The sequence below is a fragment of the Coregonus clupeaformis genome, chromosome 8 (assembly GCF_020615455.1).
Source record: "Coregonus clupeaformis isolate EN_2021a chromosome 8, ASM2061545v1, whole genome shotgun sequence".
In the NCBI taxonomy this organism is placed as follows: domain Eukaryota; kingdom Metazoa; phylum Chordata; class Actinopteri; order Salmoniformes; family Salmonidae; genus Coregonus; species Coregonus clupeaformis.
In genome coordinates this window covers 66,096,964-66,122,819 of record NC_059199.1, presented here as the reverse complement: position 1 = coordinate 66,122,819, position 25,856 = coordinate 66,096,964, and the positions used below count along the sequence as shown (strand labels likewise).

General features: G+C 41.1%; 2 protein-coding genes across 3 annotated transcripts in view; one reads left to right on the top strand and one right to left on the bottom strand.

The window, feature by feature from the left end:
• Positions 1-1,040: 1,040 nt before the first annotated feature.
• On the bottom strand, positions 1,041-6,407 carry LOC123481305 (vitamin D(3) 25-hydroxylase-like). The gene is made up of 9 exons (XM_045222306.1): positions 6,176-6,407; positions 3,999-4,161; positions 3,605-3,757; positions 3,145-3,305; positions 2,681-2,854; positions 2,235-2,373; positions 1,864-2,051; positions 1,577-1,703; positions 1,041-1,234 (listed from the first exon to the last, which is right to left on the bottom strand). The coding sequence occupies exons 1-9, from the start codon at positions 6,335-6,337 to the stop codon at positions 1,041-1,043; spliced, it is 1,461 nt and encodes a 486-aa protein (XP_045078241.1). The 5' UTR covers positions 6,338-6,407.
• Positions 6,408-10,382: 3,975 nt separating this feature from the next.
• LOC123491420 (nidogen-1-like) overlaps positions 10,383-25,856 on the top strand; it is a 55,478-nt gene continuing 40,004 nt past the window's right edge. For both annotated transcript variants that reach the window (XM_045222159.1, XM_045222158.1), the window contains exon 1: positions 10,383-10,684. In XM_045222159.1, the coding sequence (XP_045078094.1) occupies positions 10,481-10,684 (204 nt within the window). In that variant the 5' untranslated portion in view covers positions 10,383-10,480. The remainder of the gene's footprint in view (positions 10,685-25,856) is intronic.

Sequence of the window (25,856 nt, the reverse complement as noted above, 5' to 3'; positions counted from 1 at the left end):
CCATTGTACTGTGTTACCAATTGTTTTCTTGGTGACTATGGTCCCAGCTGCCTTGAGATCATTGACAAGATCCTCCCGTGTAGTTCTGGGCTGATTCCTCACCGTTCTCATGATCATTGCAACTCCACGAGGTGAGATCTTGCATGGAGCCCCAGGCCGAGGGAGTTTGACAGTTCTTTTGTGTTTCTTCCATTTGCAAATAATCGCACCAACTGTTGTCACCTTCTCACCAAGCTGCTTGGCGATGGTCTTGTAGCCCATTCCAGCCTTGTGTAGGTCTACAATCTTGTCCCTGACATCCTTGGAGAGCTCTTTGGTCTTGGCCATGGTGGAGAGTTTGGAATCTGATTGAATGATTGCTTCTGTGGACAGGTGTCTTTTATACAGGTAACAAACTGAGATTAGGAGCACTCCCTTTAAGAGTGTGCTCCTAATCTCAGCTCGTTACCTGTATAAAAGACACCTGGGAGACAGAAATCTTTCTGATTGAGAGGGGGTCAAATACTTATTTCCCTCATTAAAATGCAAATCAATTTATAACATTTTTGACATGCGTTTTTCTGGATTTTGTTGTTGTTATTCTGTCTCTCACTGTTCAAATAAACCTACCATTAAAATTATAGACTGATCATTTCATCAAACATAAGAGTTATAGATGCAGGTAAGGGAATGGGAGGGCATAAAATCAGAGGTCCAAACTTTGAATCAAAATCACGTGTTTAGTAATTGTTATTTTACTTACAAACACTTGAAAAGAAAATACAATGTGTTGTCAGTAACAGAAACACAAAACCAATGGTTTTAACAATGGTATGCATTACAAAATACATGCAAGCATACTGAAATATCTAGTTTGTGAATGATCATTCCAATATCTGATCCTTACAGAAGCTGACATTATAAGGCATTTAAGGGTGGGTTACACATTGTTGAAAAACGACTTGTCATCTGATGAGTTACTGAGATGAAGGCGAATTATTACAGAATAACATCTCTAGCTGTCTGACAAAACTAGTGCTCTCGTGGAGACTGTGGGTAGTTCACCCTCTCTCGCTGCTCCTCAGGCGCACTCCCAGGCGGCAGGGCTTTTGAGACTGTATCCCACCAAAGATGAAGCTGAAATCTGGGACAACTCCATCCTCAGGCCAGACGAATCGGAAACGCCGAAGCAATGTCACTAGAACCAGGAAGAGCTCCATTCGCGCTAATCCCTCCCCCAGACACACACGAGGTCCTGGGGAACACACACACGGCTCTCAATGAGAACAACATTTCACTCATTTACATTTTAGTCATTTAGCAGACGCTCTTATCCAGAGCGACTTACAGGAGCAATCAGGGTTAAGTGCCTTGCTCAAGGGCACATCGACAGATTTTTCACCTAGTCGGCTTGGGGATTAGAACCAGCGACCTTTCGGTTACTGGCACAACGCTCTTAACCACTAAGCTACCTGCCGCCCCACTCATACCTTCATATGCACGCAGCCAGGTATTTTATGTCAACATATTCTCCTGTCGCTGTACAACATAGTATCATTGATAAGCCTCAGATATTGACGCTTTTCCAAAAAGGCACCTGCTGAGAATGGCAGAAAGGCTTCTGGTTTCACAAACTCTCCGACCTCGTTGAGGAAGTTCTCAGGGAATTTCCACTGGCCCTCTTCATGCAGCACCGAAGACAGGTTAGGAATCACCATCGTGCCCTGGAACAGAGGGAGAGAGGGATTAACGGTGAGAAGGAGAGGTGGAGAGGTACACTAAAGACTGAGACAGCACCCATAATGACATCACTCTAGCCCAGGAGATCTTTATAGTTCAAAGGTCACCAACAGGCAGCATATCAGTCGTCATGGTAATGCTCACATGGGGCAGCTGGTAGCTATATAGTTGCGTGTCGCTGCAGGTAGTATGGAACACGCTAAGAGGAACGGTGTCACTCATGCGCTGTGCCTCGTGGATCGTGGCTTGAACATACGGCATGGCATGTCTGTCCTCAAACGAAGCGTCTGCACGTCCCTCAAGAACATCGGCGATCTCTCTGTGACAGCGATCTGGGACAAACATACACTCTTTGGCTGGGATTCAATCCAATAAAGTTTTGTAGATCGTTTGATATTTAAAGCAAATTTCCTATTGAGCCGACATATGCAGTGTTTACCGTGAATGCGGACACATTGTCTACAAGCGCCATCAAATTGAATTAAATGTATGCCAGTGTGTGTATATTTCCTCACCCTGTACATGTTGGTTGGTCATCAGGTGTAGCATGGCAGAGCGGAGGGTGTTGGAAGTCTTGTCTGTCCCAGCAAGGAACAGATCAAGTAGTAGAGACACCATCTGAGTGTGATTAAATGTGGAGCCTCCATCAGCTGTCTGAAACAGACACATGCACGCAGACACTCACACACACACACCAAAGGCCTCTGAATTAAATTCTGCATTCCACCCTGCGCCATCCTGTAAAGTACTTCCTCCTCTTCCACCAGCCCAATGAAAATGTTTGCCCTGTTTACGGAAGTCATACCAAAGACTCTAAAAATGGGATCCGATGCCTCTCTGATTGGCAGATGGATTCAGGGTAAAGCCCTGCAACAGACTAGTGTCCTATCCAGGGGTGTACTTGTACATCAAGCTGCTTAATGCTACAGAAACAGGAGATAGGCTCATGACCTTCTCCTACCTTGTCAATCTGGTCCAGGTAGCAGTCAAGGAGGTCTCTGGGCTCTCCTGCGACCCTTGAACTTTTGTGCTTGGTCACAACCTTCTTGATATGTTCTTTCAGTTGATTAAATTTATGGAAAATGTTCCTGAAGGGCAAAGGGAGGGGCCTCAAGACCGGTATGATTTCATAGAGCTACAAAAGATAGATTGGAGGAAATGGATGTAAAACGTGGATCAGTGTGTCATGTCTAGCACAGAGAGGTCAGTGAGGATCATGTACACTCTTATAAAAAAAGGTTCCATCTAGAACCTAAAAGGATTCTTTGGCTGTCCCCATGGGAGAACACTTTTGAAGAACACTTTTGGGTTCTTTCCCCAGAGGGTTCTACCTGGAACCCAAAAGGGTTCTACCTGGGGACAGCCAAAGAACCCTTTTGGAACCCTTTTTAGTAAGCATGGAGTGGCACAGGGCTTAGACTGTACCATGGCCCAAGGTGTGAGAGCTTCCTTGGTCAACTCCTCTAACCTCTGGATGAGGGTGAGGATGACCGGGTCGTCGTATTCGAACCTCTCTCTGAAAATCAGGGAGCAGATGATGTTAGACGCAGCCAGATGGAACAGGTGCTGAGGGTCCATCGAACCGCCTACCAATCACAGCACAAGGCAATACACACAGACAAGGTAAGAACGACGATCACAGAGCTACTGAATTGAACAAACTGACAGGATAGATAAAGTAACAACCCCCACAGTCTTTATACCTAATATTAAAACAGTATAGTAAATATTGTCATACTGGGAGTATTACTGAGAGTATCTTATTTCTGACAAGTATGTGTGGTTTTGGAAGTTTGTTACAACTAATAGTTAATAGTGTAATTATTTGATACATATGTACGTTGATGACTATGATTACTAGGACGTTGTGTGTGTGGGACTGTACCAGCACTGCTCTCCAGCTCAGTGCAGATGTGGGACACCTCCTCTAGGATGTGCTCTTCCATGGAGTGTTTGCCAAGACCAAAGTTCCTCAGCGTGGTCAGAGCAAAGCGCCGGTGGTCCCTCCAGCTGGAGCCATAATTGGCCGTGACGATCCCTGATCAGCACACACACATACAAACACACATACAAACACACACGGAGCGGACGTGGGTTGGGCTCACGGTCTCATGCCTGCTACTGTGTCACCCTTAGCCCAAGGGGGGATTTCCTATTGGGCTAATTCTAAAGATGTTGGTTTCTCCCGTGGGAGTCCAGGGCTCAGATACCGCCGACTGGCACACACACAGTACCCATTATTATACCACATATTATAAAAGGGGTCAAGAACCTACTACCTTTGCCTTCGAAGACGTGGCTGATCAGAAGATGGGTTGGTCGTCCAGCATATTCCGCTGCGTGTGTCACCAGTGCCTCACGAACCACCTCTAGGCCATTCAGAACCACTGCAGGCCGTGAGCCGATGTACAGACTGAACACGTTACCATAGCGCCTCTTCAGCTGAAGCACAGGAGAGAGACGGTGAGTATTTATTGTGAGAATATAATGTGGGACTTTTATTTTGAAATGTTATTCAGGCACTTGGGAGAAAACGCAAGGGTTGATGGATAAGCTTTCAGTCTTGAGTTTTAGAGTGGTTACAGGAGTAACTCTAGGCTGACTACTATTATTTTGTCCATTTACAAGTTGCGTAGCACTCTGATAATAAACATTGAGTCTCAGTGTCCCTGGTTTCCATTCTTATGTGTAATAACAAAAAAGCTCAACCTTATTCACAACATATCTACACAGTGTTGTTAGTGTGTAATTACACAATTTCTACCCAGGATAATAAAGTGTTTCCCTTTTTTTTTTATTCAATATTTTTCCCTTGTTTATAAATCCCATAGAATTTTTCGGTATAGAAATAATGGAAAGCGTGGGTTTTATCCACAATTTTCACTCATTCTTTCAAAGAATTACACTAAATTAGATCATTATTTCTGTTTATTGTCAAATTAATGAATCATTGTCTTTTGTTGAAATTGTGTTATGACATTACAACCTTTTTGAGCATTTTCTAGTCCAATTGTAGCATGATTCCACTCTTTGTATCCGTTTGCATCAGTTTCAATGCGAGACCTTTATTTTGAAGGCGAACCGCTGATTCCACTCTTGCTGCTCATTGTCCTAAAACTTTAGCCTACATCACACTTAATACCCAAACAGTCAGCCTGGTCTCATAGAGTAGACGTAACATAGTAAATGTAGATCCGGGACACTCAAATTAGTATGATATGTTACCTTTGGTATGGTTACATGAGACAGATGGTTACTCAAGGCAGTGGTTCCCCAATTATTTTTTTAAAGAACTCTACGGCTTTAAACTTACTCTTGAAGGTTGTAATAGTAGTGCAATTTCGAAATTGGGTAGTGCATCATCAGTTCCTCTTGTCATGTTAGTCATTGCATACCTTAGAGAGCTATTTATAACTTGTCAGAAATCAGATCAACTAGCCCATGTCAGCTACCATTATTTAATTAGGTTTTTAGCCCATAGATGTTGTCACTCAAATATCACATGAATACACATTAGACATGGCAAAATTTATAGAATTGCAAGAAATATAGCTTTAAAACTGCAACATTTTCTTTGCACCTCATGACAAAATGTGTAGAATTGCAGGAAATAAGCTTTAAACCTGCAAAATTCTCTCCACCAACAAGAGGGTGTGAACAGTTTGTGTCATGACCAGTGCTTGTGCCCATAGAAATAGACGTGGTGTGCGCGCAGGGAGGGCGAGGCAAATTCAATACATATTGTACATGTTGCAAATTCGTGACATATAATACAAATTGTAATTCGTAACATATCATAAGAAATGGGTGATGGACATCCATAATACATACCATACGAAACGTAACATATCATACATACTAAATGGAGTGTCTCGGATTTACTATACAGAATAATAGGAATCCGTTGACTTATATTACGGGTTGCTTGTAGAAAGCTTTATCCAAAATATTAGCGTCACCAAAAAAAGGTAATTTCCAGCAGGGTTATCGTAGCAGGTCTCGAGAGTAGGTCTAGCGAGAGTAGGTCTTGCATGCTGACTAGACCAGGACGCAGGTGCGTCTGCGCGCGCATGTTGAAAAGCGTAAACACATTAAAGTTGGTTGCCAACCGATATATAAAATCCAAAAACGAGGAAGAAGCCTGAAGGAGGAGAGATTACTAGAAATGAACTCTGTTTACCCTTTTATCAGTGGATTTATTGTCAGAGTAGAGGACCTTGTGCATTTCAGGTAAAATAACAACCCAATGTTTATATTCCAGGACAAATGAGCTATCAACAGCAAGCTAGCTAGCTAAATTGCCATAAATGTTTAATACTTTTCTACCTGTCCCCAAATTAATATAGTTGGTTCAGAGTTGGTTTTGATATTTCAACCTGTGTGTCCTGATCATGTCTGGTGTGGGTGTACAAAATCAATATGCGTGCAATGGCGCCCGGTCTAGTCACTATGTAACCCTTTCCAGGTCTTTGAGGGGGTTGACAGGATCCAGCTGTAGCAGATTGCCGAGGATGGGCAGGGGACGGGGTCCTGGTGGGAAGTTTTTAGGTCGGCGGACCCTGATGAAGAAGAATAGAAGGAGGATAAAGAGCCACAACAACACCACCGACCCTAGCATGGCGACTGGGCTTCAGGAAATGTGGATGCTGTATGCTAGGCTACTTCACGATTTAAAGCTGGCTGATTTAAAGATGACGGTTGCCACACACGCAAATTGTGGATTTTGTTTTGAATACTAGGCAGCAGAGGTTTATCAGAGGGATATTTGCTGACTCTAAGTTTACAGTAAGTGTTAGAAATTGCGTAATTCAAATCTGGTATTGGAATAAGAGAAAACATAATCAAGAGATATTCAATCCAAGCTAAATTTATTATATGCAAAATGTATGTATGATAAGTATGAAGGTTCGTATACGGGCTCACTGAAATACCACGCAGGGCAGACAGAGAACTAAACCATTGTTTACAGGTTCTTTCTCAAATACTCTGACAGAGAGTTCCCACCTCTTCTGTTGGCCAATCAGAGTAGACTGAGCGTGGTTTAGACTTACTCAGCCAATCCGTTGGCGCACGGGTTGGTCCCAACCCCTTGGCGCTCCATTTGTTGCACACTCTTGCCAGGCATAAGTTTATCATAACAACCTGTGGAGTTAGCACTTTTTTTGCAGTACCCATGTCCTTGGAAGGTTCACAGATCACAAAGAAGCAGTGTTCGTATCTGTGAGAAATACAAGTCTTATCTATAAGAAATACAAGTTTTATCTCATCCTAGCCCCTAACGTTCCTCACATGAATCACAGCCTGTTATGTGAAACAATTTATATCAGTATAGTACAAACCTATGCTTATCATTAATGCATTCCTTCTAAGTTATTCATCACATACAGATCCAATTATGAGAAAAATAGAACCCAACATAAGCCTAGTTTCGGAAATCCCAGATCTAGGTCAACAGTTAATGTGGGAGGTAACCTGTCTGCCTATGGGTGACTAGTAGGTTTACAGCCTTGATTCAGGACTTATTACTATTTTTTTGACATATAAGATGGAAGGGAGTTCCATGCACTCATGGTTCTGTATAAAACTGTACATTTCCTTTAATATGTTCTGGACCTGGGGACTGTGAAAAGACATGACATGGCATGTCTGGTGGGTTAAGTGTGTGTGTGTCAGTGCTGTGTGTAAGTTGACTATGCAAACAATTTGGAATTTTCAACACATTCATGTTTCTTATAAAAACAAGAAGTGACGCAGTCAGTCTTTCCTCAACTTAATATTAGCCCTCTGATTACAATGAAGAGCAAGACGTGCCACTCTTTCTTTGCAGCACTTGACCATATGACTGGACATTAATTGAGATAAAATAAAAGTAGATCCTGCTGGACTTGCTTTGTGGAGTGTGGTGTCAAAAAAGCAGAGCATCTCTTTATTACGGACAGACCTCTCTCCATTTTTACAACCATTGAATCTATATGTTTTGTTTTGACCATGACTATTTACAATCTAAGGTAACACCAATTAATTGAATATCCTCAACTTGTTCAACAGCCACACAATTCATTACCAGATTCAGCTGAGGTCTTGAACTTAAGGAATAATTTGTACCAAATACAATGCTCTTAGTTTTAGAGATGTTCAGGATCAGTTTACTACTGGCCACCCATTCCAAAACAGACTGCAACTCGTTGTTAAGGGTTTCAGGGACTTCATTAGCTGTGGTTGCTGATACGTACAGTACCAGTCAAAAGTTTGGACACACCTACTCAGCCTCCAACATTCTACTCAGCAAATTGGATGTAATCTATCAGAGTGCCATTCGTTTTGTCACCAAAGCCCCATATACTACCCACCTTTGTGACCTGTACGCTCTTGTTGGCTGGCCCTCACTATTCGTCACCAAACCCACTGGCTCCAGGTCATCTATAAATCACTGCTAGGCAAATCCCTGTCTTATCTTAGCTCACTGGTCACCATAGTAACACCCACCCGTAGTCTGCGCTCCAGCAGGTATATCTCACTGGTCATCCCCAAAGCCAACACCTCCTTTGGTCGCCATTCCTTCCAGTTCTCTGCTGCCATTCCTGTGGCGGTCCTCATGAGAGCCAGTTTCATCATAGCGCTTGATCGTTTTTGCAACTGCACTTGAAGAAACTTTCAAAGTTCTTGAAATTTTCCGGATTGACTGACCTTCATGTCTTAAAGTAATGATGGACTGTCATTTCTCTTTGCTTATTTGAGCTGTTCTTGCCATAATATGGACTTGGTCATTTACCAAATAGGGCTATCATCAAGGCAATTTGAAGAATCTCAAATATAAAATACATTTTGATTTGTTTAACCCTTTTTGTGTTACTACATGATTCCATATGTGTTATTTCATCGTTTTGATGTTTTCACTATTATTCTACAATGTAAAAAATAGTACAAATAAAGAAAAACCCTTGAATGAGTAGGTGTGTCCAAACTTTTGACTGGTACTGCATATGGTTGAATCATCAGAATACATGGACACACATGCTTTGTTTAATGCCAGTGGCAAGTCATTGGTAAAATAGAAAAGAGTAGAGAGCCTAGAGAGCTGCACTGCAGTACATAGGATTCAACTCTGAGGAGAACCCCAGTTTTCATAGTGACAGTGGCCTACAGGTCAAGTTTTTGTTCTCCAACAGCCTGACTACAGACCCAATCTCTTGGCTCCAAAGTCAGAGCCGCTGACCGGTGCAAGGCCAAAGTCAAATCAGAAAGTAAGCTGAAATCCCAGTTGCCATTAAAACAAATTCTCAAAGGGAGGCATTGAGGAATATTGGAACGGGAAGTAGAAAGTCAGTTTACTTCCTAAATTGAGAGAATTTTAAAGGAATTTACTCCAACCCTGGTACACTTATACAAAGGTACACACACAATAATGCCTCTTGATGATTGCTGCATCATAAATATTTTATTACATATTTTAATTAGCAAACAATCAGTCAGTGATGTGTTTTTATTCACCATTAAGTTAACGTCTGTCAGTAAAGACTAGGAGCACTGTACATCAAACTGACCAGGCCCTGATAGTGACAATACTACCTCTGAATGTAGTGACTACATGTGTAAAACAGGTAAATGTAGCTTTCATTTAAATCAAAAGGCAAATATATCACACAAAAAAAGAGATTATGAAATGCTCCTCATCCATTAAAATGGATTGTTAAATTCTCTTTGACATCACATTTCAGACACAAGTCAGCAGGTGGCAGTGTCTTCAAATGAAAAATAAAGTTTAAAAAAAGGCAACTACAATCAATAGGCTATATGTTTCAAGTAGTTTATATTTTTATTCTCTCCCTTGTTATTAATTTGCTAAACTAGTTAATCTGGTTTGGAAAAAGAAAATGGTGACCTACCATTGCAACACTACTCTATGTTGCACACATATTATATAGTTATTTTGCAATCGTTTGCAATTGTTTACAATCTGTCACTTAACTTGGAACAAAATGTGGTTTGAAGTTGAACAAAGGCAACACTTTTCAGCAGCTAAATATGTTTGCATGAAGCTCTACTCAACAGCGTTGTTGTTTACATTTTAACATTCAGCAGAATCTCTTATCCAGAGCGACTTACAGGAGCAATTAGGGTTATGTGCTTTGCTCAAGGGCTCATCGACAGATATTTCACCTAGTCGGCTCGGGGTTTCGAACCAACAATATTTCGGCCCAACGCTCTTAACCTCTACGCTACCTGCCGCTGTAACGTTAGTTGCTGTAGCTTGGTTAATCACACATTTCAATCTTTTTAACCACCAGTATGTTGTTGGACAAACATTACAGAATGATTTATTATATAGAATGATCTGCAATTCTGCACCCAAAATCATCACTCATAAATTGCTTAAATATGTGGTTATCAATTCATGAAAGAACAAGGTTCAGTTTGTTTGGTGAAAGACTGCGAGTAAAGGCAAAGGCACTTAAATAAAATGTTTCATGTTTAATTTATCTAGCATATCTAGAAGCGAGAAGGTTAAACCGTCGGGACAGATGCATTATTGTAAAGAATGGAAATCGGCATTTTAGGCAGGCAACCCCGCGTAAGTGTTTCATGCATATTTCTCCGCCTCCAACTCCACCCACCCTTTATATGGGCTTTTGCTACCGCCGATTCATTCCGCTAGTGTGCGACCTGAGGTGTGCACCGCATCGGAACCGCTTTGGCAAACTGGGTAGCCAAGCCTATAGGTCAAAACTAATAATAGTTCTGGGCATAGACGTATTTAAACATGGATCTTCATCAACGACTTTGGTTAGGATGGGCAACTCTTTTTGCCATTGCGTTATCAGTGAACAGTTTGAGCAAACGCGACATGTTTGATTACGGAGAGCAAGCTGGAGACCAACTTTTGGAGCAGGGTACCGATCAAACTCAAGAACTTATTTTGGACCAGTCAATGTTCTTCTTCGATGTCGCATATGACACTGTTTATGTGAGTAATTATGTGTTATGCACATGCGCAAATAGTAGCTTAATTATGCACGAGAATAGCTGCCAAATATATGAATGTCAAACATGCACATCCATCAATTATGATATTCACATGCATGTTGACTGTTGAGAACCCCTTCCTATGCATTGTGATAGGCTATTTTATCCATGAAAGGTAGCTAACAAAACAATTACATCCTATGTTCTCAATTAGTTTACCACCTCATGTATATGCCACATATCACATAATTCAAAATCTGTTCACAAATGAAAGTACTGTTTGATGATAATCAAATTAACATAAATTGCTCAAATCCCATGATTTGGGGTGATGAAAGGCTATGTGGAATGTTGCTGGGAGGGTTTGGAATGTCAATAAATTCATTATGTGACTGATAAGGCTATCAACGCCCACCTTCATAAACACTGGCTTGGCTCTGTGCCTGCTTATACTGTAGAATATCATATACCAACAAATCATGTGACGATACATTCATTGATCCACATATGTATTTATTTTAGAATGTTTCAGATCATCCCAAGCACCTGAGATGTCACATTGACAGTTGTCACCCCTGTTGTCTCTAAATCTCTCTCTCTCTCTCTCTCTCTCTCTCTCTCTCTCTCTCTCTCTCTCTCTCTCTCTCTCTCTCTCTCTCTCTCTCTCTCTCTCTCTCTCTCTCTCTCTCTCTCTCTCTCTCTCTCTCAATTCAATTTCAATTTAAGGGCTTTATTGGCATGGGAAACGTATGTTAACATTGCCAAAGCAAGTGAAGTAGATAGTAAACAAAAGTGAAATAAATATTAACAGTAAACATTACACTCAGAAGTTTCAAAAGAATAAAGACATTTCAAATGTCATATTATGTATATATACAGTGTTGTAACAATGTGCAAATAGTTAAAGTACAAATGGGAAAATAAATAAACATAAATATGGGTTGTATTTACAATGGTGTTTGTTCTTCACTGGTTGCCCTTTTCTTGTGGCAACAGGTCACAAATATTGAAGCTGTGATGGCACACTGTGGTTTTTCTCCCAGTAGATAAGGGAGTTTATCAAAATTGGGTTTGTTTTCGAATTCTTTGTGGATCGCTGTAATCTGAGGGAAATATGTGTCTCTAATATGGTCATACATTTGGCAGGAGGTTAGGAAGTGCAGCTCAGTTTCCACCTCATTTTGTGGGCAGTGTGCACATAGCCTGTCTTCTCTTGAGAGCCAGGTCTGCCTACGGCGGCCTTTCTCAATAGCAAGGCTATGCTCACTGAGTCTGTACATAGTCAAAGCTTTCCTTAAGTTTGGGTCAGTCACAGTGGTCAGGTATTCTGCCACTGTGTACTCTCTGTTTAGGGCCAAATAGCATTCTAGTTTGCTCTGTTGTTTTGTTTGTTCTTTCCAATGTGTCAAGTAATTCTCTTTTTGTTTTCTCATGATTTGGTTGGGTCTAGTTGTGTTGTTGTTGTTGTTGTTGTTGTTGTTGTTGTTGTTTTTGTTGTTGTTGTCCTGGGGCTGTGTGGGGTCTGTTTGTGTTTGTGAACAGAGCCCCAGGACAAGCTTACTTAGGGGACTCTTCTCCAAGTTCATCTCTCTGTAGGTGATGGCTTTGTTATGGAAGGTTTGGGAATCGCTTCCTTTTAAGTGGTTATAGAATTTAACGGCGCTTTTCTGGATTTTGATAATTAGCGGGTATTGGCCTAATTCTGCTCTGCATGCATTATTTGGTGTTTTACGTTGTACACGGAGGATGTTTTTGCAGAATTCTGCATGCAGAGTCTCAATTTGGTGTTTGTCCCATTTTGTGAATTCTTGGTTGGTGAGCGGACCCCAGACCTCAGAACCATAAAGGGCAATGGGTTCTATAACTGATTCAAGTATTTTTAGCCAGATCCTAATTGGTATGTCAAATTTTATGTTCCTTTTGATGGCATAGAAGGCCCTTCTTGCCTTGTCTCTCAGATCGTTCACAGCTTTGTGGAAGTTACCTGTGGCGCTGATGTTTAGGCCGAGGTATGTATAGTTTTTTGTGTGCTCTAGGGCAACGGTGTCTAGATGGAATTTATATTTGTAGTCCTGGCAACTGGACCTTTTTTGGAACACCATTATTTTTGTCTTACTGAGATTTACTGTCAGGGCCCAGGTCTGACAGAATCTGTGCAGAAGATCTAGGTGCTGCTGTAGGCCCTCCTTGGTTGGTGACAGAAGCACCAGATCATCAGCAAACAGAAGACATTTGACTTCATATTCTAGTAGGGTGAGGCCGGGTGCTGCAGACTGTTCTAGTGCCCTCGCCAATTCGTTGATATATATATTGAAGAGGGTGGGGCTTAAACTGCATCCCTGTCTCACCCCACGGCCCTGTGGAAAGAAATGTGTGTGTTTTTTGCCAATTTTAACCGCACACTTGTTGTTTGTGTACATGGATTTTATAATGTCATATGTTTTTCCCCCAACCCCACTTTCCATCAATTTGTATAGCAGACCCTCATGCCAAATTGAGTCAAAAGCTTTTTTGAAATCAACAAAGCATGAGAAGACTTTGCCTTTGTTTTCGTTTGTTTGTTTGTCAATTAGGGTGTGCAGGGTGAATACATGGTCTGTCGTACGGTAATTTGGTAAAAAGCCAATTTGACATTTGCTCAGTACATTGTTTTCACTGAGGAAATGAACTAGTCTGCTGTTAATGATAATGCAGAGGATTTTCCCAAGGTTGCTGTTGACGCATATCCCACGGTAGTTATTGGGGTCAAATTTGTCTCCACTTTTGTGGATTGGGGTGATCAGTCCTTGGTTCCAAATATTGGGGAAGATGCCAGAGCTAAGGATGATGTTAAAGAGTTTAAGTATAGCTAATTGAAATTTGTGGTCTGTATATTTTATCATTTCATTGAGGATACCATCAACACCACAGGACTTTTTGGGTTGGAGGGTTTGTATTTTGTCCTGTAGTTCATTCAATGTAATTGGAGAATCCAGTGGGTTCTGGTAGTCTTTAATAGTTGATTCTAAGATTTGCATTTGATCATGTATATTTTGTTGCTGTTTGTTCTCTGTTATAGGGCCAAAAAGATTGGAGAAGTGGTTTACCCATACATCTCAGTTTTGGATAGATAGCTCTTCGTGTTGTTGTTTGTTTAGTGTTTTCCAATTTTCCCAGAAGTGGTTAGAGTCTATGGATTCTTCAATTACATTGAGCTGATTTCTGACATGCTGTTCCTTCTTTTTCCGTAGTGTATTTCTGTATTGTTTTAGTGATTCACCATAGTGAAGGTGTAGGCTCAGGTTTTCTGGGTCTCTATGTTTTTGGTTGGATAGGTTTCTCAATTTCTTTCTTAGGTTTTTGCATTCTTCATCAAACCATTTATCACTGTTATTACTTTTCTTTGGTTTTCTGTTAGAGATTTTTAGATTTGATAGGGAAGCTGAGAGGTCAAATATACTGTTTAGGTTTTCTACTGCCAAGTTTACACCTTCACTATTACAGTGGAACGTTTTGTCCAGGAAGTTGTCTAGAATGGATTGAATTAGTTGTTTCCTAATAGTTTTTTGGTAGGTTTCAACACTACTTTCCTTCCATCTATAGCATTTCTTAATATTATTCAGTTCCTTTGGCTTTGATGCCTCATGATTGAGTATTGCTCTGTTCAAGTAGACTGTGATTTTGCTGTGGTCTGATAGGGGTGTCAGTGGGCTGACTGTGAACGCTCTGAGAGACTCTGGGTTGAGGTCAGTGATAAAGTAGTCTACAGTACTACTGCAAAGAGATGAGCTATAGGTGTACCTACCATAGGAGTCCCCTCGAAGCCTACCATTGACTATGTACATACCCAGTGTGCGACAGAGCTGCAGGAGTCGTGACCCGTTTTTGTTGGTTATGTTGTCGTAGTTGTGCCTAGGGGGGCATATGGGGGAGGGAATGCTGTCACCTCTCTCTCTCTCTCACCTACATCTGTGTATGATGTATCTACTGCATTATAAATGAATTCCCCCTTTAGCTATGGACCCCAGACGGTGCAGTATAAGGGTTAATTAACCCTAACAATGACTAGTCTGTTCATTAAAAAGCACTTAGCCCCATTGTTGTAGATTGACAAAACATTAACCCCAGAAGCCCCAGGCAAGCTCATCCCCGTGCCCCATTAGAAAGCTTTGTCTGTGACGTGACCCGCCTTTTGTCGGATCAAAAGACAGAGACGGCACAGAGAACTGATGAGGTCGCCACACAGCAGGCCTATTGTGTGATTTATCTCCAAAGAGGCTCCAGAGTGACCTTAAAGCTCAGACACACCGGTATGATTGTCAAACGTTTGCCTGCCGACAGTACTTAGCACCTCTGAACAGAGTGTCGGCAATCTCTTTCGTGTTCACACAGCAAAGACCTTTGAAGTCATCAGCCACTCAGCCTTGTTAAAATACTCCAAACCAGACGGTGGCAGTAGCGTAGTTTGGCAATGCATATCCGTGTGTATTGCTTATGGCCTAGATTCGAAGCTATCTGCGCTAATGTTGCTATTTTGTAGAAAGCCCTTGTTGATACTACTGCATGTTGTTCTTGTTTATTACTGTTCTGTACTTTGTCATGTATTTGTACGTTTTATGTGGACCCCAGGAAGAGTAGCTGCTGAATGTGCAGTAGCTAATGGGGATCCTAATAAACTAAACTAAATACTAGCCAGATGGCCACAGCTAGATAACTACAGTACCTAGCAAGATGATGAAGAAACTATTTAATTTACTCTCCATAATCACATACATAGCCCATGGCAAAATGTTCAGCTACCTAGCTAATGTTAGCATATTCGCTAGCTAGCACAACATAGCTAGCTAGCTAAGGACACTGCACTAACTTGGCGGCTAACACAGGCAGCTGTTTCATGGAAACTAGCTAATCCATTGTGATTTTATTATAATGTCAATACTAGCTACAGTGGTTAGCTAGCTTGGAGGAAGTATTTAGTGTTGTGTGCATTGCGTCTATGCACTTAGCTAGCTACCATCCCATAGCCTACATTGCATATGAAGTGTGACTGGCTCATTCGTGGATGTAAGGAGAAATAAAAAATAAATAAAAAAGTTGTTGGCCACTGACAAGCATTGCTTCGTCGCTACCGGGTTAGCACGCAGCAGGTAACGCTTTTGTTCAAGCAAGAGAAGGAATGTCCTCCCACTTTGATAAATATCTATCGACAGTCTATAGGCAGTGAGATTCTCGGTGTGTTTCATGCTCTATGCGAGCTCAACTCCAACTGATAGCCAATCCTGATGCTTACCATATTGACTTGACTTGATTCGATTTAAGATTATTATCTACCCTAAATCAGATTTTTTTTGTGCAGTGTTTGTCATTGTTTAGGTATATTTGTAGGGAATTTGTCTCTGCATATCAAATTTTTTGGGTAATCAATTACATAGCTAAGTCAGTTAACATTTTGTCTTTTGGGACCATTCAACTGCTCAGACAGATTTTTCTTCTTTTGACATAGAGGTGCTTTGCAAATATCCTCTTTTGGAAACAAAGAGATTCCAACACGCTTGTTGTTGTTCTCACTTCTCACCACATCTATCTCCTTTCCTTTTGTTGACATAAAATCCACTAAAACGACATCTTCCATACAAACCACACGTTTCCTGAAAAAAAGGCTGCTTTTAAGTGTCCAGGACAACTTCCTCCCCTCCCAACATCCTGTCTGGCTCAGATAAAAAATGTATACAATTAGAGTCAAAATGTAGTTTAGTAATATTCCCAGTGATACTTGAACCCCTTCCAACTAGATTGCCAGATAATATACCACCCACTAATTGCAGAACGACCTCAATTGCTAGAAGCAATCAGAGCTACATTGTACTTAAATGGAATTGCGGAAGGGAACAATCACATTGATCACGTTTTTCATCAAGTCTTACTGTTCATATAAACATTTACATTATAGTCATTTAGCAGAAGCTGTTATATACAGTGCATTCGGAAAGTATTCAGACCCCTTGACTTTTTCCACATTTTGTTACGTTACAGCCTTAGTCTAAAATGGATTAAATTGTTTTTTTCCCCTCTCATCAATCTACACACAATACCCCATAAAGACAAAGCAAAAACAGGTTTTTAGAAATGTGTGCATATGTATATATATATATATATATATATATATATATTATTAAAAAAAGGAAATATCACATTTACTCAGTACTTTGTTGAAGCACCTTTCTTGGGTATGTTGCTACAAGCTTGACACACCTGTATTTGGGGAGTTTCTCACATTATTCTTTGCAAATCCTCTCAAGCTCTGTCAGGTAGGATGGGGAACTATTTTCAGGTGTATCCAGAGATGTTAGATCGGGTTCAAGTCTGGGGTCTGGCTGGGCCACTCAAGAACATTCAGAGACTTGTCCCGAAGCCACTCCTGCATTGTCTTGGCTGTGTGCTCAGGGTTGTTGCCCTGTTGGAAGGTGAACCTTTGCCCCAGTCTGAGGTCCTGAGCGCTCTGGAGCATGTTTTCATCAATGATCTCTCTGTACTTTGCTCTGTTAATCTTTCCCTCGATCCTGACTAGTCTCCCAGTCCCTGCCGCTGAAAAACATCTCCACAGCATGATGCTGCCACGACCATGCTTCACCGTAGGTTATCTGGTTTCCTCCAGATGTGACGCTTGGCATTCAGGCCAAAGAGTTCAATCTTGATTTCATCAGACCAGAGAATCTTGTTTCTCATGGTCTGAGAGTCTCCAAGTGGGCTGTAATGTGTATTTTACTGAGGAGTGGCTTCCATCTGGCCACTCTACCATAAAAGCCTGATTGGTGGAGTGCTGCAGAGATGGTTGTCCTTCTGGAAGGTTCTCCCATCTCCACAGAGGAACTCTATAGCTCTGTCAGAGTGACCATCGGGTTCTTGGTCACCTCCCTGACCAAGGCCCTTCTCCCCAGATTGCTCAGTTTGGCCGGGCAGCCAGCTCTAGGAAGAGTCTTGGTGGTTCCAAACTTCTTCCATTTAAGAATGATGGAGGCCACTGTGTTCTTGGGGACCTTCAATGCTGCAGACATTTTTTGGTACACTTCCCCAGATATGTGCCTTGACACAATCCTGTCTCAGAGCTCTACGGACAATTCCTTTGACCTCATGTCTTGGTTTTTGCTCTGACATGCACTGTCAACTGTGGGACCTTATATAGACGTGTGTGCCTTTCCAATCATATCCAATCAATTGAATTTACCACAGGTGGACTCCAATGAAGTTGTAGAAACATCTCAAGGATGATCAATGGAAACAGGATGCACCTGAGCTCAATTTCGAGTCTCATAGCAAAGGGTCTGAATACTTATTTAAATAAGGTTTTTTATTTTTTATAATTTGCAAAAAAATCTATAAACCTGTTTTTGCTTTGTCATTATGGGGTATTGTGTGTAGATTGATAATAATAATATGCCATTTAGCAGATGCTTTTATCCAAAGCGACTTACAGTCATGCGTGCATACATTTTTGTGTATGGGTGGTCCCGGGGATCGAACCCACTACCTTGGCGTTACAAGCGCCGTGCTCTACCAGCTGAGCTACAGAGCACGGCGCTTGTAACGACGCTTGTAGGGAACGGCGCTTGTAGGGAAATCAATTTCAGAATAAGGCTGTAACGTAACAAAATGTGGAAAAAGTAAAGGGGTACTTTCCGAAGGCACTGTGTATATATATATATATATATATATATATATTTTTTTTTTGTTGTTGATTACAATGGAATCATGCATTGCATGTTTTTTCTGTACAGTTTTGATGGAATTTCCTTCTAAATCCCCCACAAAAAGCCCAGAATATTTCAATGCACGACTGCAGACGGAAGAAGGAAAACTGTTGCAAATGTTGTATGGTCAGTGGTGTGAGTTTGTTTAAGATAAATCAGAATGACGTTTTCCTGCTGCCCTTCATGTTGCGTGTCATCATCTGGAAACTTAAGCAACGAGTTCTAAAGTCTGCGTTCTTCCCACCAAACTCTGCTCCCACACCCGTTGTGCATGTGGGATTTCCCCTTCACTCTCAATCGCGGTCTGTAGAGCTTCAGCAGATGCTGAGAGCCACCCCTCCCTCCAACCTTCGCTCCCTCTCTCCCTCTGTTTCTTCCCTCTTTCCCTCTCCCCCTCCTCTGATCCGCAGGTCGAGGCTGTGTTGCTGTAGTCAGTGCCTTTCCAGCAGTCCCAGCAGCTGTCTTTGATATTGCCCCCGACACACACACACACACACCTCCGGGAGAGAATGTTTAGAGGTTGGCAGAGGGGTGGATGTGTGTGAGTGGGGGGTCGGGGAGTTGAATACTTTCAGTGCTCTATAGGAGTGGGAGAAGATTGTGTTTATCCATTAGTGTGTTTGTTCAGGAAGAAAAACAAATATCTTGGTGATTTGCGACTTGTTATATTCTGGGTGTTAAAGAGCATTGAGATGATCAGTGTTGATTCTCTAACTCAGTGAACTTCTGACGAACTATATAATGTTATCTTTAGAAAAAAAGGACCGTTCTGTAACATACAGTTCATACTGTACACTGAGTGTACAAAACATTAAGAACACCTTCCAAATATTGAGTTGCACCCCTCCTTTTTGTCCTCCTAACAGCCTCAATTTGTTCGGAGCATGGACTCTAAAAGCTGTCGTAAGTGTTCCACAGGGATGCTGGCCCATGTTGACTCCAATGCTTCCCACAGTTGTGTCAAGTTGGCTGGATGTCCTTTGAGTGGTGGACCATTCTTGATACACATGGTAAACTGTTGAGCGTGAAAAACCCAGCAGTGTTGCAGTTCTTGACACAAACCGGTGTGCCTGGCACCTACTACCATACCCCGTTCAAAGACACTTACATTTTTTGTGTTGCCCATTCACCCTTTGAATGGTACACATACACAATCGATGTCTCAATTGTCTCAAGGCTTTAACCTGTCTCCTCCCCTTCATCTACACTGATTTAAGTGGATTGAAAAAGTGACATCAATAAGGGATCATAGCTTTCACCTGGATTCACCTGGTCAGTCTATATCATGGAAAGAGGAGGTTCTAAATGTTTTGTACACTCAGTGTATATTAAAGTGCACCTTATTTAATATAACAGGCTTTTCAAATGCAATATTGGTGGACGATTTCTACTTAAAATATCAAAGGGACGCAAAAGGCACTCTTTTCGTGGAATGACCCAGGTACGCATTTTTCAGTGGGAATCTTAAGGATATATCCATGAACAATGCCATTATTAGACTAACACATCTGGAAAGTTGGACAGGAGGCAAGACTGCTTGGTTCGTCTCTCTTTCTCTCTCTGTCTCTTTCTCTCTCTGTCTCTCTCTCTGTCTCTCTGTCTCTCTGCTTGTTTTTCCCCTCAACTGATAATTATGATCCCAGGCGTCTGTGTGATGTAATCAAGATGCTGTTCCTGTTCGTACCGCTCAGGAAAGCGTTCTCAAAGATAACTTTACAGCGTACATGGAAACCGTCTCTTAAAGTGATATTGGTAATGCCTCCGGGCGGCTTTAGCTTGATGTCCGAGACCATAACCCAACCAAAGAGAAGGGCTTCCTCTCTTTTCAATCCCTGGAGGACTTTAAACCAGAATCTGACAGCTATTATTTAGGGCCTCCTGTAGCTCAGTTGGTAGAGCATGGCACTTGCAACGCCAGGGTTGTGGGTTCGATTCCCACGGGGGGCCAGTATGAAAAATGTATGCATTCACTAACTGTAAGTCGCTCTGGATAAGAGCGTCTGCTAAATGACTAAAATGTATTAGCCACAAAGGCCCTGTCTTGTCACATTGCAGCCAAGCGACTCTTGCACTGCAGGCATTTTCTTCAACTCAAATACCTGCTGTGAGGGCAGCTATTCACCCAAATGCTTTTGTCATTCATGCGTTCCTTTGGAGGAAGTGTCGTGTAGAGACGAGAGGCGAGGGCTGAGCCTGAGAGCCTGAACCATATGTAGTACTGTAGTGTAGAATCTACTTTGGTCCAAGCCAAAGGCTATCGCCAGCTAATAATAATAAAATAATAATCTATGGTATTTAGCAGACGCTTTTATCCAAAGCGACTTTGTCATGTCTCATGTATTTAAATCAACGGTGTCAACGGTAGCCTAAAGACAAATAGTGCAAATAGTATTTGAAATCTTTCAGATAGTTTAGCCAGCTAAATCCCTCCGGCTTTTCAGTCATTCAACCGGATGGGAGAATGGACTTAACATTTGTTTTAGTTCCGCCCTTTCTCTTTGTGCGCTATGTAGTTGTTATCCTCCGTTTCCTCCAGGTAGTTCCACTCAGATAAAAAAAAAAAACTACAGTACGAGTCAAAAGTTTGGACACACCTACTCATTCAAGGGTTTTACATTTTTACTATTTTCTACATTGTAGAATAATAGTGAAGACGTGAAAACTATGAAATAACACATATGAAATCATGTAGTAACCAAAAAAGTGTTAAACTTTGTATTTTAGATTTTAGTTTATTCAAAGTAGCCACCCTTTGCCTTGATGACAGGTTTGCACACGCTTAGCATTCTCTCAACCAGCTTCACCTGGAATGCTTTTCCAACAGTCTTGAAGGAGTTCCCACATATGCTGAGCACGTGTTGGTTGCTTTTCCTTCACTCTGCGGTCCGACTCATTCCAAACCATCTCAATTGGGTTGAAGTCGGGTGATTGTGGAGGCCAGGTCATCTGTTGCAGCACTCCATCACTCTCCTTCTTGGTCAAATAGCCCTTACACAGCCTGGAGGTGTGTTGGGTCATTGTCCTGTTGAAAAACAAATTATAGTCCCACTAAGCGCAAACCAGATTAAAACAATTTCTGAGGCTGGTAACTCTAATGAACTTATCCTCTGCACCAGAGGTAACTCTGGGTCTTCCTTTCCTGTGGCGGACCTCATGAGAGCCAGTTTCATCATAGCGCTTGATGGTTTTTGCGACTGCACTTGAAGAAACTTTAAATTCTTGAAATGTTCCATATTGACTGACCTTCATGTCTCAAAGTAATGATGGACTGCCGTTTCTCTTTGCTTATTTGAGCTGTTCTTGCCATAATATGGACTTGGTCTTTTACCAAATAGGGCTATCTTCTGTATACCCCCCCCCTTCCTTGTCACAACACAACTGATTGGCTCAAACGCATTAAGAAGGAAAGAAATTCCACAAATTTAACAACCTGTTAATTGAAATGCATTCCAGATGTCTACCTCATGAAGATGGCTGAGAGAATGCCAAGAGTGTGCAAAGCTGTCATCAAGGCAAAGGGTGGCTACTTTGAAGAATCTCAAATATAAAATATATTTTGATTTGTTTAACACTTTTTGGTTAATACATGATTCCATATGTGTTATTTCATAGTTTTGATGTCTTCACTATTATTCTACAATGTAGAAAATAGTAAAAATAAAGAAAAACCCTGGAATGACCAAGTGTCCAAACTTTTTACTGGTACTGTATGTGTGTTTGCTTGCGCCTGCCATGTGCACTTTTGAGACTAATAAATTAGTTCCATTGTGCCAGGCAAGCTCAATCAAGCACAGATAAAGGATTTGAAAGATTTTTCAAGGACAGCTAAACTATTTGAAAGATTTCAGATACTATTTGAACTATTTGTCTTTAGGCTAAATGCCGTTGATTTAAATACACGAGACTTGTCGGATGTGTATTGGGTCGCATTGCTTCTTCCTTTGTAGCAAAGGCACCTGAGTCTTATGGTATTGTTGGCTGGTAGCTAGTATAAAGTATAGACCATATATTGTGTTCCCTACAGGTTATTGAAAAGAGCAGAAGCTCTGAACTATCCGTTCAGACCCCAGCCTTTCCTACCTACAGGTTATGGCAATTGCGCTCTTTGAGTATTTCTCCAGCAGGTTTCCTGAAGGAGAAAGCCTCCTCTTCTATGTCAAAGATAATAAAACGAAAACAATGTAATAAATACTGTGCCTTCAGAAAGTATTCACACCCCTTGACCTTTTCCAAATTTTGTTGTGTTACAAGGTGGAATTCAAATGGATTTAATTTAGATTTTTTTTGCAACGATCTACACAAATTTCTGTAATGCCAAATTTGTAAAACATATATATGAAAAATAAAACACTAATATATCTTGATTACATTTCTGGTTAAGTCTCCAAGAGCATTGCACACCTGGATTGTACAATATTTGCACATTCTTTAAAAAAAATTCTTCAATCTCTGTCAAGTTGGTTGTTGATCATTGCTAGACAGCCATTTTCAAGTCTTGCATAGATTTTCAAGCCGATTTAAGTCAAAACTGTAACTAGGCCACTCAGGAACTTTCAATGTTGTCTTGGTAAGCAACTCCAGTGTAGATCTGGCCTTGTGTTTTAGGTTATTGACCTGCTGAAAGGTGAAACTTGTCTTGCAGTGTCTGTTGGAAAGCAGACTGAACCAGGTTTTCCTCCAGGATTTTGCCTTTGCTTAGCTCTATTCCATTTATTTTTTATCCCAAAACAAATCCCTAGTCCTTGCCGATGACAAGCGTACCCATAACATGATGCAGCCACCTCCATGCTTGAAAATATGAAAAGTGGTACTCAGTTATGTGTTGGATTTGGCCCAAACATAACGCTTCAAATTCAGGATATAAAGTTACTTTTTAAGCACATTGTTTTGCAGTTTTACTTAAGTGTCTTTTTGCAAACAGGATGAATGTTTTGGAATATTTTTATTCTGTACATGCTTCCTTCTTTTCACTCTGTCATTTAGGTTAGGATTGTTAGTAACTACAATGTTGTTGATTCATTCTCAGTTTTCTCCTATCACAGCCATTAAACTTTAATGTCCACTTTGGCCTTATGGTGAAATCCCTGAGCAGTTTCCTTCCTCTCCGGCAACTGAGTTAGGAAGGACACCTGTCTCTTTGTTGTGACTGGGTGTATTGATACACCAGCCAAAGTGTAATTAATAAATTCACCATGCTCAAAGGGATATTTTCATTTTTACCCATCTACCAATAGGTGTCCTTCTTTGCGAGGCATTTGAAAACCTCCCTGGTCTTTGTGGTTGAATCTGTTTGAAATTCACTGCTCGGCTGAGGGACCATATAGATAATTGTATGTGTGGGATACAGAGATGAGGTAGTCATTCAAAAATCATGTTAAACACTTGTCCATGCAACTCATTATGTGACTTGTTAAGCAAATATTTATTCCTGAACTTATTTAGGCTTGCCATAACAAAGGGGTTGAATACTTATTGACTCAAGACATTTCAGCTTTTAATTTTATATTAATTTGTAAAGATTTATTAAAACAATTCCGCTTTTACATTATGGAGTATTGTGTGTAGGCCAGTGACACAAAATACATTTTAAATACAGGCTGTAACACAACAAAATGTGTAAAAAGTCAAGGGGTGTGAATACTTTCTGAAGGCACTGTACTACAGTAATTTCCGCAAAAACACTACAGTAAATACTACAGTGTAGTACAGTCCGCAAAAACACTACAGTAAATACTACAGTATACTACAATCCGCAAAAACACTACATTAATTACTATAGTATATACTACCGTTTTTTTACTACAGTATTTATACTATAGTTAACTGTAAATACTACAGTATACTACAATAAGTACTACAGTATTCACTGTAGTGTTTTTGCAGACTTTGCAGACAATGGGTGGGAGACACTGCCGTAATTGGGTGTTTCAATTTCAGCTAGGTCTGTCCACAGTGTCACGTTCACCTACTGTATTTGTATTTATTATGGATCCCCATTAGCTGTTGCCTCCCCATCCTAGCTACTGTTGTATCAATATGTTTTCACCATGACCGTTTACAATCCAGGGTTACTCCAAGCAATTTAGTCTCCTCAACTTGCCCAATTTCCATTATTCATCACAAGATTTAGTTGAGGTTTAGTAAATGATTTTTCCCAAATACAATGCTTTTAGTTTTTGAAATATTTAGGACGAACTTATTCCTTGCCACCTATTCTGAAACTAACTGCAGCTCTTTGTTAAGTGTTGCTGTCATTTCAGTCACTGTGGTAGCTGATGTGTATAGTGTTGAGTCTGTGTTGATGAGGCAATTATAGCTTGAGTTTTAACATACATTGTTGTTGTTTTCATTGTTGTGCATAGTTTTGAAGAGAGAGCTACTCAGTGTGGGGGATATTTCATTAAGTAGGTTGACCAGGTTAACGAGTTAAAGGAGAATTTAGCTTTTTTACAATAAATTTTTAATTTCCTGATGTAAATGGCATGTTTTGGAAGGGTCCAGACACTTTCTTAAAAACTTCCCCCAACCAGCGATTCACTTCCTCATTGTGCAGTACGGGGGCTCTGAAAAAACATGAACTATTTGGGTGTTGTTGGAGCCTTTGTTCATGTTTTTACAGAGCCCCCATACTGCACAACGAGGATGAGGAAGTGAATCGCTGGTTGGGCTAAGTTTCTCAAAAACAAGAGATTGGGTTGTAAAGGAGAAGTTTGCTTCTTTAACCTGCATAAACGTTGAGATTTACTGGTTCACTAAAAAGAGCTTAACTTTTAGCTGGGAGTAATTATTCTAACTGACCTGTCTTCAAGATAAGCCTTGAGTGAGAGCCGTGAAACACGACACTCCTTTGTAACTTATTGCTATAGTACAGTTTGTGACCTTCAGGGGTTGTAACTGAGCAATCGGGGGAGAAGGGCCTTGCTCAGGGAGGTGACCAAGAACCTGATGGTCACGCTGACAGTGCTCCAGAATTCCTCTGTGGAGATGGGAGAACCTTCCAGAAGGACAACCATCTCTGCAGCACTCAATCAATCAGGGCTTAATGGTAAAGTGGCCAGACAAAAGCCACTGCTCAGAAAAGGTACATGACATCCCGCTTGGAGTTTGCCTAAAAGGCACCTAAAGGACTCTCAGACCATGAGAAACAAGATTCTCTGGTCTGATTAAACCAAGTTTGAACTCTTTGGCCTGAATGCCAAGCGTCACGTCTGGAGGAAACCTGGCACCATCATGCGATTCACTTCCTCAGCATCATGCTGTGGGGAAGTTTTTCAGCGACAGTGACTGGGAGACTAGTCAGGATTGAGGGAAAGATAAACGGAGCAAATACAGAGAGATCCTTGATGAAAACCTGTTCCAGAGCGCTCAGGACCTCAGACTGGAGTGAAGGTTCACCTTCCAACAGGACAACGACACTAAGCACACAGCCAAGACAATGCAGGAGTG